We start from the raw sequence: 16744 nt of genomic DNA on the forward strand, positions 1-16744 counted from the left end.
AATGATTTATTTTAGTTATTAAAACAGCATTTCTTTAACTTGATGTACTGCAGTTTACAATAAAACTGAGTTGCATTCAATCAGAATTTTGTTTGTTTGTTTGTTTGTTTTTGTTTTTACAATGATTTTACTGTTGGTATGATTGTGACCATCAAGTTTTTTAAATTAAAGTTTCAATAGACAAAGACTACTACTACTAGTACTACTACTAATAATAATAATAAATAATAATATAATAATAATAGTAATACATGTAACTAAAATAGCTGTGAAGAGCAGTAAGGAGAGTCCGAATGTCATCAAAACTTGGCCCAGACAAATGACAAACTGACACAGTAACTTGTCCAGAGTTCCTTTTTTTGGTGGGGGGGAGCAATAGCTCCACTTTCTCTCATCAGACGTCACAGTCCCAACAAATAACTAGAACACTTGATTGGTGGTTGTTGGCAGCAAATAGGATGTAAGGTACCAACGGGTCAGCATAACCCATACCTTATAAAACCTAGTGCTCTTCCCTCACATGTTTCACAGCATCTGGTGTTTTTTGTGTGAAATACTCTTTGCTGTTAAGTGACAACAATGAGGTGGATTTTTGGTTGTGCCGTGGCATTCATGCTCCTGTGCTGTCTGCCTGTGGCTCAGTTTCAGTTCCAGCCTCGGGGCCAACAGCAGACGCAGACAACACAGTCTCAGAAACAACCGCCTTCCAATCCTGCTCAGAAAACACCTCCTGTCTACAGCTGTGAGGTGGAACACTTCCGAAGGATAAATTGTGGGCGTCCTGGCACCGCTTTTGCAGAATGTCAGAATCTGGGCTGCTGCTTTGACGGGCAAAGCTGTTACTATGGCAAACCTGGTAAGCACTGGCTTTGCTGCTTAACACCAAATTTGGATTTTATGATTTATTGTTGATTTTGTATCACTTAAGAACAACAATATATTTTAGTATAGGTTATTGTTTGTAATATTCTTTACTATTTTGATTGTTTTCAGTAACGGTCCAGTGTCTCAGGAATGGCCGTGTTATTTTGCTTTTGGCCAGAGATGCCACCCTGCCCTACGTTGATACGGAATCACTTTCCTTTTTGGACCAAGGCCAACACTGCAACCCTGTTGCCACCAGTCCATCTTATATCGTCTACTTCCTCGGTGTGAATGACTGTGGTGCTTTGGTTTCGTCCACGGTAAGAGTTGTAGCTTGAATCCCTTTTTAATTGGACTCATAAGAATTTTTCAGTCATGTTGCATTTTGTCATTTAAAAAAAAATGACTGATATGATACCTACTATACAACCAGGGCACCGATGTAATCTATGAGAACAGGCTGTCTTCAATGATAACAGTGGATCATGGAATGCATGGAAGTATTACCAGGGACAGTTACTTTGAGTATGTTTTCATAAAATTCATGGTCACTAATAAATCTATTCTTGATTGACATGTTTTGCCTTGAAACATACCTTTTAAGTAACAATCAAAGCGTTAAGACTTGACTGTTTTTCTTAGGCTGGCATTTCAGTGTAAATACGTTGGCGAAGGAACCGTGACCATTAAAACAGAAATCAACCTGGTTCCACCACCACTTCCGGTTTCCGGTTTTGGAGTCTTGCAGGTGGAGATTAGGCTGGCCAACGGACAGTGTACTCACAAGGGATGTAATGAAGGTTTGTGTGAAAGAAGCAGTTTGTGGATTTAGTCTCTTATCAGCAAGTGTTTGACCACTGATCTTTCTGTTCAAACAGAAGATGCTGCCTATACCTCCTTTTACAGAAATGATGAATACCCTGTGACAAAGGTTCTCAGGGACCGTGTGTATGTGGAGGTGCGAATGCTAAAAAGGACTGATCCAAATCTTGTCTTGACTCTTGAACGTTGCTGGGCAACCGCTGGTCCCCTTCCTCATAATTTACCTCGGTGGGAGCTGCTGATTAATGGGTAAGGATAAGTGCTGATTAGACTGTGAAATAACAAGAGCACATCTTAATGCCATGTACCTGCTCAATCCTTCTTTTGTGTCACAGCTGCCCCAACTATGATGACAAATACCAGACTGTATTGGTCCCAGTGGATGGCTCATCAGGACTCCTGTACCCAACCCACCACAGGCGATTTTATTTCAGAATGTTTACATTTTTAGATCAGTTACCTTCCGATCCTATCAAAGGAGGGACTAAGGTAGCAGACGCTCCCGTCATGCTCCAGTCAGCGGTATTGCAAACTTGACTAACCCCTCAAAAAGTGTTTTCTTTACAATATTTTCAATATGATCTTTCCTCTATATGTTTTCACCAAAATCACTTTTTTTGTGCAGGTGCATGTCCACTGCGCCACAACTGTTTGTCAGCCAACCCTTGGAGATAATTGTCAACCAAGGTGCTACAGAACAAGTAAGTAGTACAATGTTCTGTAAACACCACTGATGTGCTGGCATTTTAGGCACATTCACTGTGCATCAGGCTTTAGGAAAACAAATTTCAAATTCAAATGTATTAACTTATATAGCACCAATTCATGATAAAATCGCCTCAAGGCCCTTCACACAACACAACATGGAAAACACAACAAAAGGAATTAAAAGATTAAAACATGATAAAAAAGCAACCCATAAAAAAGTGCAAATAAAAATATAATACACATCATAACATACATAAAATACTAATGATAAAAATGGGAAAACAGGTGGGTCTTAATTTAAAAGTCTCCACAGTGTCAGATTGCCTTATATGCAGTGGGAGATCGTTCCACAGGTGCAGGGGCACAATAAGAAAAAGCCCTGTGTCTGGCAGACTTTTTATTCACTGTGGGAACACAGAGGAGTTCCATACCCTGTGAAGGCCAGGCCCGAGCCGGTACATAGAGCCTAACCAGGTCCGCCAGGTAGGCAGGTGCCAGTCCGTGAACAATTTTGTAGGCCAGCAGCAATACCTTAAAGTCTGATCTCGCAGAGACAGGAAGCCAGTGAAGAGATTCCAAAATGGGCGTAATATGATCACACTTTCTGCTTCATGTCAAAAGTCTGGCAGCAGCATTTTGAACCAGTTGAAGACCCCTAGTGCTGGACTGCGGTAAACCAGAACAAAAGCATTGCAATAGTCCAATCTGGAAGAGATAAATGCATGTATCAGAGTCTCAGGATCAGCCATCAACAGGATGGGACGAATCTTCGCTGTATTTTGCAGATGGAAGAAATCAGTCCTTGTAATGACTCTAATGTGGAGGTCAAAAGACAACATAGGATCACAAATTACCCCAAGACTCCTAACTTTGTGCGTATGATGTATAATAACACACAAACCTAAGGTAAGCGCTCGCTGGTCAAACTGATGCCGTTGTCTCGCTGGACCAAGAACCATCATTTCAGTCTTATCAGAGTTTAAAAATATCAAAAGTTGCTAAATTTCTAATCTTTGCAAATTAATCAAAGTAATTAAATGTGTGTACACTTTTCATCAAAACAATACATGTTTAAAGAGATAAAGAAAATTAGGTTATTTTCAATTAAGTGTTTACAATCATCTTATTACTGCTTGATCATTGACAGTACATTGACAAAAAAAACAAAGAATTTTAATAATAAATTTGAAATTTCTAACTCTTTTTTTATCCAGATTTGACAGTAATGGTTGAATTGGTGGTACATCTCCTAATAATAATAATTATTATTATTATAACTAGAAGGGTCATTTGTGTGATAACCACACCCTACCAGTCATTTGTACTATGACATTCAACACTTTGGTGGATAAATTCGAAGATATTCACTGAAGCATGTCTTTGTGTTTTGACACTGTATTTGGAAAAAAAAAACAGCCAGTTGTGTTGCTGACTGAACCATGCTACCACATTGGAATTTGGGTACATAGCATATTGGCAGCTCTGATTTCAAAATTTAAAGCTAGTAAGGTTAGCTGGTAACATTACTTGTGTATATCCCTAACATAGTGTATAGCACTACTGTAATGCTGTATGTATACACAAAACAGACATGAAAGCTTCTAATTTATGTTAAAAAAAATGTTTAATTTGTAGGTGGCTGTGATATTAATCAGCTGATAACTGACAAAAACAAAAAGTGCAGCATCATAAATTACAATCATCAATACTCGGTCAATACGCGGTCCTAAGAGGATCTTGCTCAATTGATCATGCTCAAAACTGATATTAATCTGAAATAACACTCATTTGGGATGTACAGTTCATATTTGGTGAAAATGAGATACATTTTGTTCAAGTTTTCATGGGCACAATAATCAATCTGTGCAGCAAACTGGGTGGTCCTCAGGCGGTCTTTATGAAACTCTATCATGGTCAAATGTGAACTCGTCTGAGACATACTCATTTAGAATGTCCAGTTAAAATTTGATGAAAATCCAACAAATGTTATTCAAGTTATTGGGAACAATGAATGTTATTACTTGTATTATCCCTTTTAACTAGCAGTGCTATAACAAGGAATATTATTATCCCTCTCATGTGTTTTTTTCATTTGACAATGATGGTTGACTTTTATTGGAATGGAAATATTTAGACATGATTTGCTGGCCCACCGATCGACAAATACTTCAATGTATGCATGATCCTAGATCTCTAAAAATTTTGCAGATCACTGTAATGTATGTAGGAAGAGCAGGGCTGTGTTGTGTCAGTGGGTCATGTCTCCACCCAGAGAGAACTCCACATGTCATGTTTGGGTTTTTGTTTGTTTGTTTGTTTGTTTGTTTTATTATTATTTTTGACTCAAATTGTGTCGTGTTTTCCACACAGCGAGAGATGTCTCTGGATCTACCCAGGAGTCTTTGGGAAGTACTGTTGTGGTTACCAGTGGGAAGATTATTTTTCTTAAAACTTAAAATCATGTCCTGACATCCAGGTAGATTTGTCACAATCAAATCTCTGTTCATTGTATCATCTGGCTGAGTTTCAAATAAATCCTTAAGCTGGCTGTGTTGTCTGATTTCATAAAGTAACATTTAATTCCATTACTGAGGCAGAACATAACAGTGTGCAGTCTAAAGAGTGATGCTGAAACCATTTACTGTCATTATGCAACAATTGCATGAACCAGCAACCATGTAGAATGTGAGATAGCGATGATCCTTAATATTTGAATATTTTGAAATTGTTAAAACAGGTATAAATAGTGACAAGCCGGGCGGGTGCCAGGCACCCAAAGAGGGAGGACCCACTATGCAGACTCCCAGACCAGGCTTAGGTGTAAAAGAAGTCGTCATCTTTTATTCAGGCTTGGGTTCGGTACACAGGTTGTCAGTCAGTGGAGCAAAGGTACAAACAGGGATAGACAAAAACGCAGTCATAATCAGGCAGGGGTTAGTGGCACGAGCAAACACAGTTTTCAGGGATGAGGCAAAAGGCGTAATCAAAAACACAGAGCAGATTTCAAAAACCACAGCTAAGCAAAACAGAACTGAAAACAAGAGCTAGGATGTGTACCAACGATGACAAACTGGAAGGTAGAGGTGGGCGGATCGATCCTAATATTGATAACATCGATACCAACGCTGGTATTGATATTGTACGATCCTCGTGTAAAAAGATCGATACTCAAGCTTTTTTCTCTCCCACACGCACTGACTGCTGCGCACGCAGATTCATCAAAGTCTACTCTCTGTTTGTAAGAGCAGCGCTGTGCTGTGTAGTACAACACGGAGCAGCAAAGCCTTGTATTGTGGTTTGTCAGCCCTCTTCAACAGGAGATTTTGTTTTGTGTTGTGATATTTTTTAAACAAAAATATTGATTATGATAATAAAGTATTTTGTTGTCCCCCCAATGTTTGGCGAAATTCTATCCTAGGTCTTTTGGATCCTTTGGGTCTATGAAGCTTAAATATGAAAAAGTATCTGTATCGATATCGGCGATACTGGGCCTGTATTTACTTGGTATCGGATCAATACCAAAATTCCTGGTGTCGCCCACCTCTACTGGAAGGGAAGTGGTGGCTGGGAGGTGGTTAAATAGGACAGGAGTTAACAAGGTGCACGTGAGGAACAATCTAGAAAGGGGTGTGGCTAGTGAACGAAGATTAAACACTGTGCAAGATGGGGAGGAAGAGTGCACAAAGTGAAGTGATGTAGGATACAAAGATGCGTGAGCAGGTGCCAAGAGTGAGAGTGAAAGAAAATACAAAGCGGACAGAAACAAAGTGAAAGACAAAGACATCAAATCAAATCAAATCAATTTTGTTTATATAGTGCCAAATCACAACAAACAGTCGCCCCGAGACGCTTTATATTGTAAGGCAAAAGCCATACAATAATTACAGAAAAACCCCAACGGTCAAAACGACCCCCTATGAGCAAGTACTAGGCGACAGTGGGAAGGAAAACTCCCTTTTAACAGGAAGAAACCTCCAGCAGAACCAGATTCAGGGAGGGGCAGTCTTCTGCTGGGACTGGTTGGGGCTGAGGGGAGAGAATCAGGAAAAAGACATGCTGTGGAAGAGAGCAGAGATCAATCACCAATGATTAAAAGCAGAGTGGTGCATACAGAGCAAAAGAAGTGAATAAAAAGAAATACTGGGTGCATCATGGGAATCCCCCCAGCAGTCTAAGTCTATAGCAGCATAACTAAGGGATGGTTCAGGGTCACCTGATCCAGCCCTAACTATAAACTTTTTCAAAAAGGAAAGTTTTAAGCTTAATCTTAAAAGAAGAGAGGGTGTCTGTCTCCCTAATCCGAATTGGGAGCTGGTTCCACAGGAGAGGAGCCTGAAAGCTGAAGGCTCTGCCTCCCATTCTACTCTTACAAACCCTAGGAACTACAAGTAAGCCTGCAGTCTGAGAGCGAAACGCTCTATTGGGGTGATATGGTACTATGAGGTCCCTAAGATAAGATGGGACCTGATTATTCAAAATCTTATAAGTAAGAAGAAGAATTTCAAATTCTATTCTGGAATTAACAGGGAGCCAATGAAGAGAAGCCAATATGGGTGAAATATGCTCTCTCCTTCTAGTCCCTGTCAGTACTCTAGCTGCAGCATTTTGAATTAACTGAAGGCTTTTCAGAGAACTTTTAGGACAACCCGATAATAATGAATTACAATAGCCCAGCCTAGAAGAAATAAATGCATGAATTAGCTTTTCAGCATCACTCTGAGACAAGACCTTTCTAATTTTAGAGATATTGCGCAAATGCAAAAAAGCAGTCCTACATATTTGCTTAATATGCACATTGAAGGACATATCCTGATCAAAAACGACTCCAAGATTTTTCAAAGTATTACTGGAGGTCAGGGTAATGCCATCCAGAGTAAGGATCTGGTTAGACACCATGTTTCTAAGATTTGTGGGGCCAAGTACAATAACTTCAGTTTTATCTGAATTTAAAAGCAGGAAATTAGAGGTCATCCATGTCTTTATGTCTGAAAGACATTCCTGCAGTTTAACTAATTGGTGTGTGTCCTCTGGCTTCATGGATAGATAAAGCTGGGTATCATCTGCGTAACAATGAAAATTTAAGCAATGCTTTCTAATAATACTGCCTAAGGGAAGCATGTATAAAGTGAATAAAATCGGTCCTAGCACAGAACCTTGTGGAACTCCATAATTAACCTTAGTTCGTGAAGAAGACTCCCCATTTACATGAACAAATTGTAATCTATTAGATAAATATGATTCAAACCACTGCAGCGCAGTGCCTTTAATACCTATGGCATGCTCTAATCTCTGTAATAAAATTTTATGGTCAACAATATCAAAAGCCGCACTGAGGTCTAACAGGACAAGCACAGAGATGAGTCCACTGTCTGAGGCCATAAGAAGATCATTTGTAACCTTCACTAATGCTGTTTCTGTACTATGATGAATTCTGAAACCTGACTGAAACTCTTCAAATAGACCATTCCTCTGCAGATGATCAGTTAGCTGTTTTACAACTACCCTTTCAAGAATTTTTGAGGGAAAAGGAAGGTTGGAGATTGGCCTATAATTAGCTAAGATAGCTGGGTCAAGTGATGGCTTTTTAAGTAATGGTTTAATTACTGCCACCTTAAAAGCCTGTGGTACATAGCCAACTAATAAAGATAGATTGATCATATTTAATTAATAATTTAATAATTAATTAACGGTAGGGCTTCCTTGAGCAGCCTGGTAGGAATGGGGTCTAACAGACATGTTGATGGTTTGGAGGAAGTGACTAATGAAAGTAACTCAGACAGAACAATCGGAGAGAAAGAGTCTAACCAAATACCAGCATTACTGAAAGCAGTCGAACATAAAGATATGCCTTTGGGATGGTTATGAATAATTTTTTCTCTAATAGTTAAAATTTTATTTGCAAAGAAAGTCATGAAGTCATTACTAGTTAAAGTTAAAGGAATACTCGGCTCAATAGAGCTCTGACTCTTTGTCAGCCTGGCTACAGTGCTGAAAAGAAACCTGGGGTTGTTCTTATTTTCTTCAATTAGTGATGAATAGTAAGATGTCCTAGCTTTATGGAGGGCTTTTTTTTATAGAGCAACAGACTCTTTTTCCAGGCTAAATGAAGATCTTCTAAATTAGTGACACGCCATTTCCTCTCCAGCTTACGGGTTATCTGCTTTAAGCTGCGAGTTTGTGAGTTATACCACGGAGTCAGGCACTTCTGATTTAAGGCTCTCTTTTTCAGAGGAGCTACAGCATCCAAAGTTGTGCTCAATGAGGATGTAAAGCTATTGACGAGATAATCTGTCTCACTCACAGAGTTTAGGTAGCTACTCTGCACTGTGTTGGTATATGGCATTGAAGAACATAAAGAAAGAATCATATCCTTAAACCTAGTTACAGCACTTTCAGAAAGACTTCTACTGTAATGAAATGTATGAGGTCTGTGAGAAAAGTATCGGACCTTTTTATTTTTTTCAAAAACTATATGGATTTGAATCACGTGCAATTACATCAGCCAACCTTGAACCCTCGTGCGGATGCGTGAGTTTTTTCATGCCTGTCGGTTGCGTCATTCACCTGTGGGCAGGCTTTGAGTGAGCACTGGTCCACCCCTCCCATCGGAATTCCTTTGTCTGAGAACTTGCTGAACGACTGCCGCTTTGCTTGATCAAACTTTTTTCAGAAACTGTGAGACACATCCAAGTGGACACCATTCGAGAAATTCATATGGTTGTCGGTGAAAATTTTAACGGCTGATGAGAGATTAAGGAGTGTTACTATCGCTTTAAGGACAGCCCGCGGCGCCGGACGGCGCTCCCCGAGTCGCCGTCGCCAGCCTGTTTCAAGCTGAAAACTTCCAAATTTAAGGCTCTGTTGATGCAGGACGTCGTGAGAGAGCTGAGAATTTTCAGAAGAGGTCGGGATCAGCAGTTTATCCAGACATTCCACTGTTAAAGGAGATTTTGTAATGAAAGACGTGCGGACGGATTCACGCGTCGGCACCCAGCCGCTCATGACGCGGCGCCACAGGAAAACACCTCCGTTGGAAGTCTCACAAGACAAGTTCGAACATGCCCAGCTGTTAAACAATTTCTCGGATACTCACTCGACTGAAAGCCATCGAAAGCCGCCTGAATCTTTCGAATGGTTTCCAATATGGAGGTGTTTTTCTGTGCCGCCGCGTAATGAGCGGCTGGGTGCCGACGCGCGAATCCGTCCGCACGTCTGTCATTACAAAATCTCCTTTAACAGTGGAATGTCCGGATAAACTGCTGATCCCGACCTCTTCTGAAACTTCTCTGCTCTCTCACGACGTCCTGGATCAACAGAGGCTTAAATTTGGAAGTTTTCAGCTTGAAACGGGCTGACGACAGCGGCTCGGAGCGCGGCGCGCCGTCCGGCGCCGTGGGCTGTCCTTAAAGCGTTAGTAACACTCCTTAATCTCTCATCAGCCGTTAAAATTTTCACCGAAAACCATATGAATTTCTCGAATGGTGTCCACTTGGATGTGTCTCACAGTTTCTGAAAAAATTTTGATCAAGCAAATGCGGCAGTCTCTCAGCAAGTTCTCAGACAAAGGAATTCCGACAGGAGGGGTGGACCAGGGCTCACTCAAAGCCTGCCGACAGGCGAATGACGCAACCGACAGGCGTGAAAAAACTCACGCATGCGCACGAGGGTTCAAGGTTGGCTGATGTAATCGCACGTGATTCAAATCCATATAGTTTTTGAAAAAAATAAAAAGGTACGATACTTTTCTCACAGACCTTGTATTCCCCACTGCTGGGTAGTCCATTAAATTAAATGTAAATGTTATTAAGAAATGATCAGACAAAAATGGGTTTTCAGGGAATACTGTTAAGTATTCAATTTCTATGCCATATGTCAGAACAAGATCTAAAGTGTGGCTAAGGTGGTGGGTGGACTCATTTACATTTTGAGTGAAGCCAACTGAGTCTAATAATAGATTAAATGCAGTGTTGAGGCTGTCATTCTCAGCATCTATGTGGATGTGAAACTCACCCACTATAATTATCTTATCTGAGCTAAGCACTAAGTCAGACAAAAGGTCTGAGAAATCACAAAGAAACTCACAGTAACGACCAGGTGGACGATAGATAATAACAAATAAAACTGTTTTTTGAGACTTCCAATTTGGATGGACAAGACTAAGAGTCAAACTTTCAAATGAATTAAAGCTCTGTCTGGGTCTTTGTTTAATTAATAAGCTGGAGTGGAAGATTGCTGCTACTCCTCCTCCTCGACCCGTGCTTCAAGCATTTTGACACTTAGTGTGACTCGGGGGTGTTGACTCATTTAAACTAACATATTCATCCTGCTGTAACCAGGTTTCTGTAAGGCAGAATAAATCAATATGTTGATCAATTATTATATCATTTACTAACAGGGACTTAGAAGAGAGATATCTAATGTTTAATAGACCACATTTAACTGTTTTAGTCTGTGGTGCAGTTGAAGGTGCTATATTATTTTTTCTTTTTGAATTTTTATGCTTAAATAGATTTTTGCTGGTTATTGGTGGTCTGGGAGCAGGCACCGTCTCTACGGGGATGGGGTAATGAGGGGATGGCAGGGGGAGAGAAGCTGCAGAGGCGTGTGTAAGACTACAACTCTGACATGAGACATGAGGTAGGTGCAGAGATGTGAAGTGAGAACATAATCGGATGGGTGTGAGGGAAATGGAACAATGAACAGATGACAGAAAAAATAATCAAAGACTCAATAATTAACAGAAAGCATAACCTGATAAGTAAGCATAACTGGTGACAATAATGATAACCACAAAATAAACAAGTGATAACCTAATGAAAACTACATGAGAATAAATAGAGATAAATACTAAACAGAAACTGACTAAGGAAACAAGGTGGTAAAACAAACTATAAGAAAAGCAGTGACAAAACAACAGAAAACAAAACCTGACATTAAAGCACAACAAATGTTACAAATGAGAGGAACTGGATTACCAAGTGATAAATTAATGAACAATAAATGAAAACACAACTGACTGGAGAAAACTAGAAACTAGAACTGAATGAAAAGCCAAAGTAAAAAGTAACAAAGAAAAGTGACAACAAAACAGAGGATAAACCAGGATGAAAATAAACAACTAATAACTCAAAGCTGGGGTGAGTGAAGGGATAAAGAAAGAGGAAAAAACTTAACGCCCAGAGCCGGCCAAAATCATGACAAATAGCACAAAGAAATACTTTTTATACTTTGTAATAATGCCATTTATTATTATTAAAATTATTAAAATCTTGTTGCAGTGGGTTTGTCATAAATAAACAAGGTTTTGTTTCAAAGAAAAGGAGCATCCATATGTCTCTGTCAATCAGAAACTAACATATGCTTGATTGTTATTGAAATGCAACACTTTTATTTCCTGGTAATTATGTAATTTAAATTTTAATTTACTGTCTTAATGTATTTATAAATTGTTTAGGTTGTTATCATATACACACTGTTATTATTATTTTATTTTATTGTTACTTCTATCTTGTCATTTGATTTTTTTTTTTAATGGACCACAATAGAAATAAGTGTTTTCACTTTCCTGTGTCATCCATTTTTTTTAAACATATTTACAATTATATGCACTTACATTGAACTTACTAAATAAAATCAAACACTCACGTTTTTAATATAAAAATGATTTACTAGCCCCCTCCCGGAAAGGTGTGTAATCCAAAATGTAATTATCAATGTTGGCTAATATTCATAGCTTCTCCAAAACTATTAGTCCTATCAATGTTCCATTTCGGTGGCGTTCATCCTTGACCCAAAGCACACCAAAGATCATATGTCAGCTGTGCTCTGTTTGTCCCTGATCGAAGTTGCTTGCATGCATGCACTCACTCACTCACAGCAGTTTGCCTTTACAGCATGCAGGTGTTTCTAATTTTAGACACAAACAGTGTGGAGATCAAACACAATATATATTTTACTCATGGTGTCAACAACATGAGACTGAACTCATCATGTTGATGGCAACATAACTTAAGTGACTAAAACAACTGAACAACAAAATTACAATAAATCAGTAATGATAACAGCACTGTTAAACTAACATGAACCACAATAACAACATTTGAAACCCCAAAACCCTGTGCAGCACAGCATCCATTGTTTATTGGTTAGCTATAATTGCTAATTTCTCCAAAAATATTAGTCCTATCAACTTTCTGTTTTCACAGCATTCATCCTTGACGCAAAATACATAAGCATGCCGGATTGAAGCTAAACACACGTACACACACAGTGGCCACTTGGCTATTGTAATATAGATGAAAAAATTGCTGAGAGCAGGAGACTAAGGGTAGGCATTTATTTTCAATAGCTAGTAGAGTGACAAATTCAGTACTTGTAGAAGAAAAGGGTGTAAAAGAAAGGATGAAGTCACTCTTGCTAGACAGAATTGGTCACACTCTCTCTTCCTCCTAGGAAAGTATCAGGATGGACTATGTTTGGAATGTCAACAGTCAGACAGTGGAGCATGTTCTTGTGTATTGTAATAAATGTTCCAGAGAAAGGCAAGAGCTTCTCTCAGAATTTAGAAGAATATGCCTGGAAAAAAAAATCTGTTGGAAGTATTTAAGTGGAAGGGGGAAGCGTTTTTTTTTTACAGTAAATACTTGAAAGACACTGGACTCATCGAGATGATTTAGTAATGCTGCAGTGCACTGATGGTGGCAGAAGGTGCCGGCAATGCGCCAATAAGGATGCCAGCTGCCGTTAAATACCATAGAAGAAGACGACGACGACGACGAAGAAGAAAGAAACTTAGGAGCTACAGAAGCCGTTGCGTTATCTGGTTATGTTGAGTTTTTTTTTTTTTTCGTTTTTATCCGCTTCGCCCACGTACTGTGCTCACCGGTAACCCACTCTTCTGGGTTCACAGTTCTCTTTTCCCGGAAACTCATGATGCACACTCGTCGAGACGTGAGTGGCAGGAGCGGAGACGAAGCGACGCTTTTTCGCGGCGTTCCCGGTGTGACAGCCGAAAACGCCGGCAGTCCTCCGGCGGATAAGAAGCATCTGAGAGGCGCTGTTGAGAAAAATCCGAGGACCGCCACTCTGGTTTTGGAGGAAAACTGCGACGAGGACTCTGAAGCAGAGTCGTTCCGGGGAGGAAGGACCGAGGAGGTGGATCTGGACATCAAATGCAGAGCTTTTTCTTGGTGCAGGGACTTTCTGTCGGGGTCGTGGAAGACCGTCCAGTTAGAGGATTTTCAAATCTCTGTTGTCAGGTACGTAACGCTAAGTGTGGACGTTTAGCTATCTTTTTACAGTTAAACATCAAGTCCCCTCGTTATTTGCGCGTGGATGTTAAAGCGATTTTGCTTTAATATAAATTCAGGCCTGAAATGTGCAGCGTTCAGAACCCTTGGAATCTCGGAAACAGTAAGACCTGACAAAAAAGGAAGTGGCTTTATAGTCCACATTACATATTAGTCATTAGTCATATTACATCGGGCGTAGACTGTAAGAAATCAAAATCCGGTTACTTCACTGCCACAGTACTGTGAGTACTGTGTCAATAAGTAGCGCGTGCTAGTGTGCTAAATCCTAAAATGGATTTATTATTATTACTATTATTAAAACTTTATTTAACCAGCTCAATCCCATTGAGACACAAAGATCTCTTTTCCAAGGGAAGCCTGGCTAAAAAAGCAGCTTAAAAACATTAAGTTTCAGGAGGAGAACACAGAATTAGACAACAGTAAAGCAGTCAAATACAATCTGGTCACATCATATAGTTAATATGGGGCATTGATAAGCAGGAACAAAAACGATATGAGGCAGACACTAAGTCCCTTATAATGATTTTAAATGTTCCAAGAGAAGTTAGTTCCCCTCAAGTTAAAAGTTCTCTGTAGTGAGTTCCAGGCGGCAGGTGTGAAGTACATGAAGGATTGCTTAACAAACTCAGTGCAAATTTTTGGGACATTGAGCAAATAGCAGTCATTGGAACGCAAGGAGTAAGTGCTCTAGGTTCTCGAAATGTAGCCACATAGATATTGGGTGAGTAGACGTAAGATCGCTTTATAAATAAAAATGTGCCAGTGTGAGAGACGACATGTAGCCAACGAGAGCCACTCAACTCTGCTAGATAAGGTGCAATGGTGAGTGAGGGTTTTGCAACATGTAACAAACCTCAGGGCACTGTGATAAACGGAGTCCAGAGATAGGAGACAATTTGCAGGGGCATGCATATAAAGAAGGTTGCCGTAATCCAATAAAGGAAGAAAGGTGACAGCTACAAAATTCTTGCTAGCGGCAAAGGTAAAACATGTCCTGTTACGATAAAAGAACCCCAGTTTTAGCTTTAGTTTTTTGATCAGGTTCTCTATATGAGACTTAAAAGAGAGCCTGTCATCAATCAAAACACCCAGATACGTGTAGCAAGGCACTAGTTCAGTCGTGTTTCCTTGCAGGGAGAACACATTGGGAGGGGGCTCAGGTGTCTTCCTGCCATTTGAAAAAATCCTAAATTTGGTTTTAGAAACATTAAGAGCAAGTTTCAGATTTACAAGCGAACGTTCCACAAGGTTAAAGGAGGTCTGTAAATAGCCAACGGACTCAGCAAAGGTGGAGCCACAACAGTAAATGACAGTATCATCAGCATAAAAATGGAATTTAGCATCAGGGACATTTCTGCCAAGTACATCCACAAAAATACTAAACAAAATTGGACCTAAAACAGAGCCCTGGAGCACACCAGAGGAGACATTTAACATTGTGGAGAAACTACCACAATGTTTATTCATTTAAGAATGAATGTTGGAACATATTCTCATAATTTTAGTTCTCAACCTAGTCTCAAACTTTACATGGATAAGAATTCAATAGCTACAAAAGTGTATTGCATTCACTGGATAAAAAAAATTAGACCGCAGATCTCGTAATTATGAACTGTTTTTCTCTTCTTTTTTTTTCTTTTTTTTTCTTTTTTTTTGTAATCGCTTCCGTACAGTGGGCTTCCGTACTTCCAGTACCTCGTAAAGACAAGCGTGAGAATTCCCGAGTCATAATCAAAAAAATCAGCCAATTTGTAACCTCCGACACTGAACTGTGATCGCACACCACTTCTATATGCACACAAAGTATGGATTTTCACCAAAAATGTTAATGGATGAATGCAACTCCTCCAGCAAGGCAGGGCACAGGGCACCAGGACTGGCACGCGCCTGGCTGGGAGTGTGCTCCTCTTTGTCCCTCAGTTGTCGGTGGGGCTGTGTGAGTGTAAGCTGAAAGTCTGGAGGGGAGCGAGACACGGTTCATTTTGGTGAGACGCCCCGTGCTCTCCCTGAACATTTATCCACGGGAAAATCCAGACTTTGTGTTTGATTACAGTGTCTTATCATTGGCTAACCTTAGCCCACTTCTTTACTGAGGGACTGAAAGTATGGAAGTGTGTGTGTGTGTATATATGTGTGTGTATATATATATATATATATATATATATATATATATATATATATATATATATATATATATATATATATATATATATATATATACGAGGTCTATTAGAAAAGTATCCAACCTTATTATTTTTTCAAAAACCATATGGATTTGAATCACGTGTGATTACATCAGACATGCTTGAACCCTCGTGGGCATGCAAGAGTTTTTTTTCACGCCTGTCGGTTACGTCATTCGCCTGTGGGCAGTCTTTGAGTGAGGAGTCGTCCACCCGCTCGTCGATTTTTTTCATTGTTTAGGAATGGCTCAGAGACTGTTGCTTTGTTTGATAAAAATTTTTTCAAAACTGTAAGGCACAACTGAGTGGACACCATTCAATAAATTCAGCTGGTTTTCGGTAAAAATTTTAACGGCTGAGAGATTTTGGTCTGGTAGTGTCGCTTTAAGGACGGTCCACGGCGCCTGACGGCGATCTGCGCTTCGAGGCGTCAGCGTCTCGCCGTTTCAAGTTGAAAACTTCCACATTTCAGGCTCTGTTGACGCAGTAAGTCGTCAGAGAACAGAGAACTTTCAGACATTCCATTGTTAACGGTCATTTTGTAATGAAAGAACGTGCAGGCAGAGTCGCATGTCGGGCTGGACCCGACCGCGGGGGGTCGCGGCAGGAAAAACACCTCCGTTGGAAATCTTAACGGGCAAGTTGGAACATGCCCAAGCTGTTAAACAATTTCTCAGTTACTCACTTGTTGAAAGCCATTAAAAGCCGCCTGAATTCTACAAATGGTTTTCAACACGGAGGTGTTTTTCCTGTCGCGGCGCACACAGATTTGCCGAGTCGTCACGGAAACGACTCGGCGAATTTGCGCGTACGTCTTTCATTAAAAAAATGTCCTTAAACAGTGGAATGTCCGCA

At 39.9% G+C, this 16744-nt stretch overlaps 2 protein-coding genes across 2 annotated transcripts in view; both read left to right on the forward strand.

Annotated features, from left to right (window-relative positions):
• Positions 1 to 612: 612 nt before the first annotated feature.
• Positions 613 to 4940, forward strand: LOC117514931 (zona pellucida sperm-binding protein 4-like). The gene is made up of 8 exons (XM_034175502.1): positions 613 to 856; positions 994 to 1184; positions 1298 to 1389; positions 1507 to 1664; positions 1743 to 1935; positions 2022 to 2208; positions 2312 to 2387; positions 4765 to 4940. The coding sequence occupies exons 1-8, from the start codon at positions 613 to 615 to the stop codon at positions 4848 to 4850; spliced, it is 1227 nt and encodes a 408-aa protein (XP_034031393.1). The 3' UTR covers positions 4851 to 4940.
• Positions 4941 to 5443: 503 nt separating this feature from the next.
• chkb (choline kinase beta) overlaps positions 5444 to 16744 on the forward strand; it is a 73123-nt gene continuing 61822 nt past the window's right edge. The window contains exons 1-2 of the mRNA XM_034175503.1: positions 5444 to 5471; positions 13151 to 13652. Of these exons, the coding sequence (XP_034031394.1) occupies positions 5444 to 5471; positions 13151 to 13652 (530 nt within the window). The remainder of the gene's footprint in view (positions 5472 to 13150; positions 13653 to 16744) is intronic.

Source organism: Thalassophryne amazonica, chromosome 8 (assembly GCF_902500255.1).
Source record: "Thalassophryne amazonica chromosome 8, fThaAma1.1, whole genome shotgun sequence".
Taxonomy (NCBI): domain Eukaryota; kingdom Metazoa; phylum Chordata; class Actinopteri; order Batrachoidiformes; family Batrachoididae; genus Thalassophryne; species Thalassophryne amazonica.

Coding starts and splice junctions, on each gene's coding strand:
- LOC117514931 (XM_034175502.1), top strand. CDS start 613: ATGCTCCTGTGCTGTCTGCCTGTGGCTCAGTTTCAGTTCCAGCCTCGG. Junction 857..993: donor CTGTTACTATGGCAAACCTG/GTAAGCACTGGC, acceptor GATTGTTTTCAG/TAACGGTCCAGTGTCTCAGG. Junction 1,665..1,742: donor TCACAAGGGATGTAATGAAG/GTTTGTGTGAAA, acceptor CTGTTCAAACAG/AAGATGCTGCCTATACCTCC.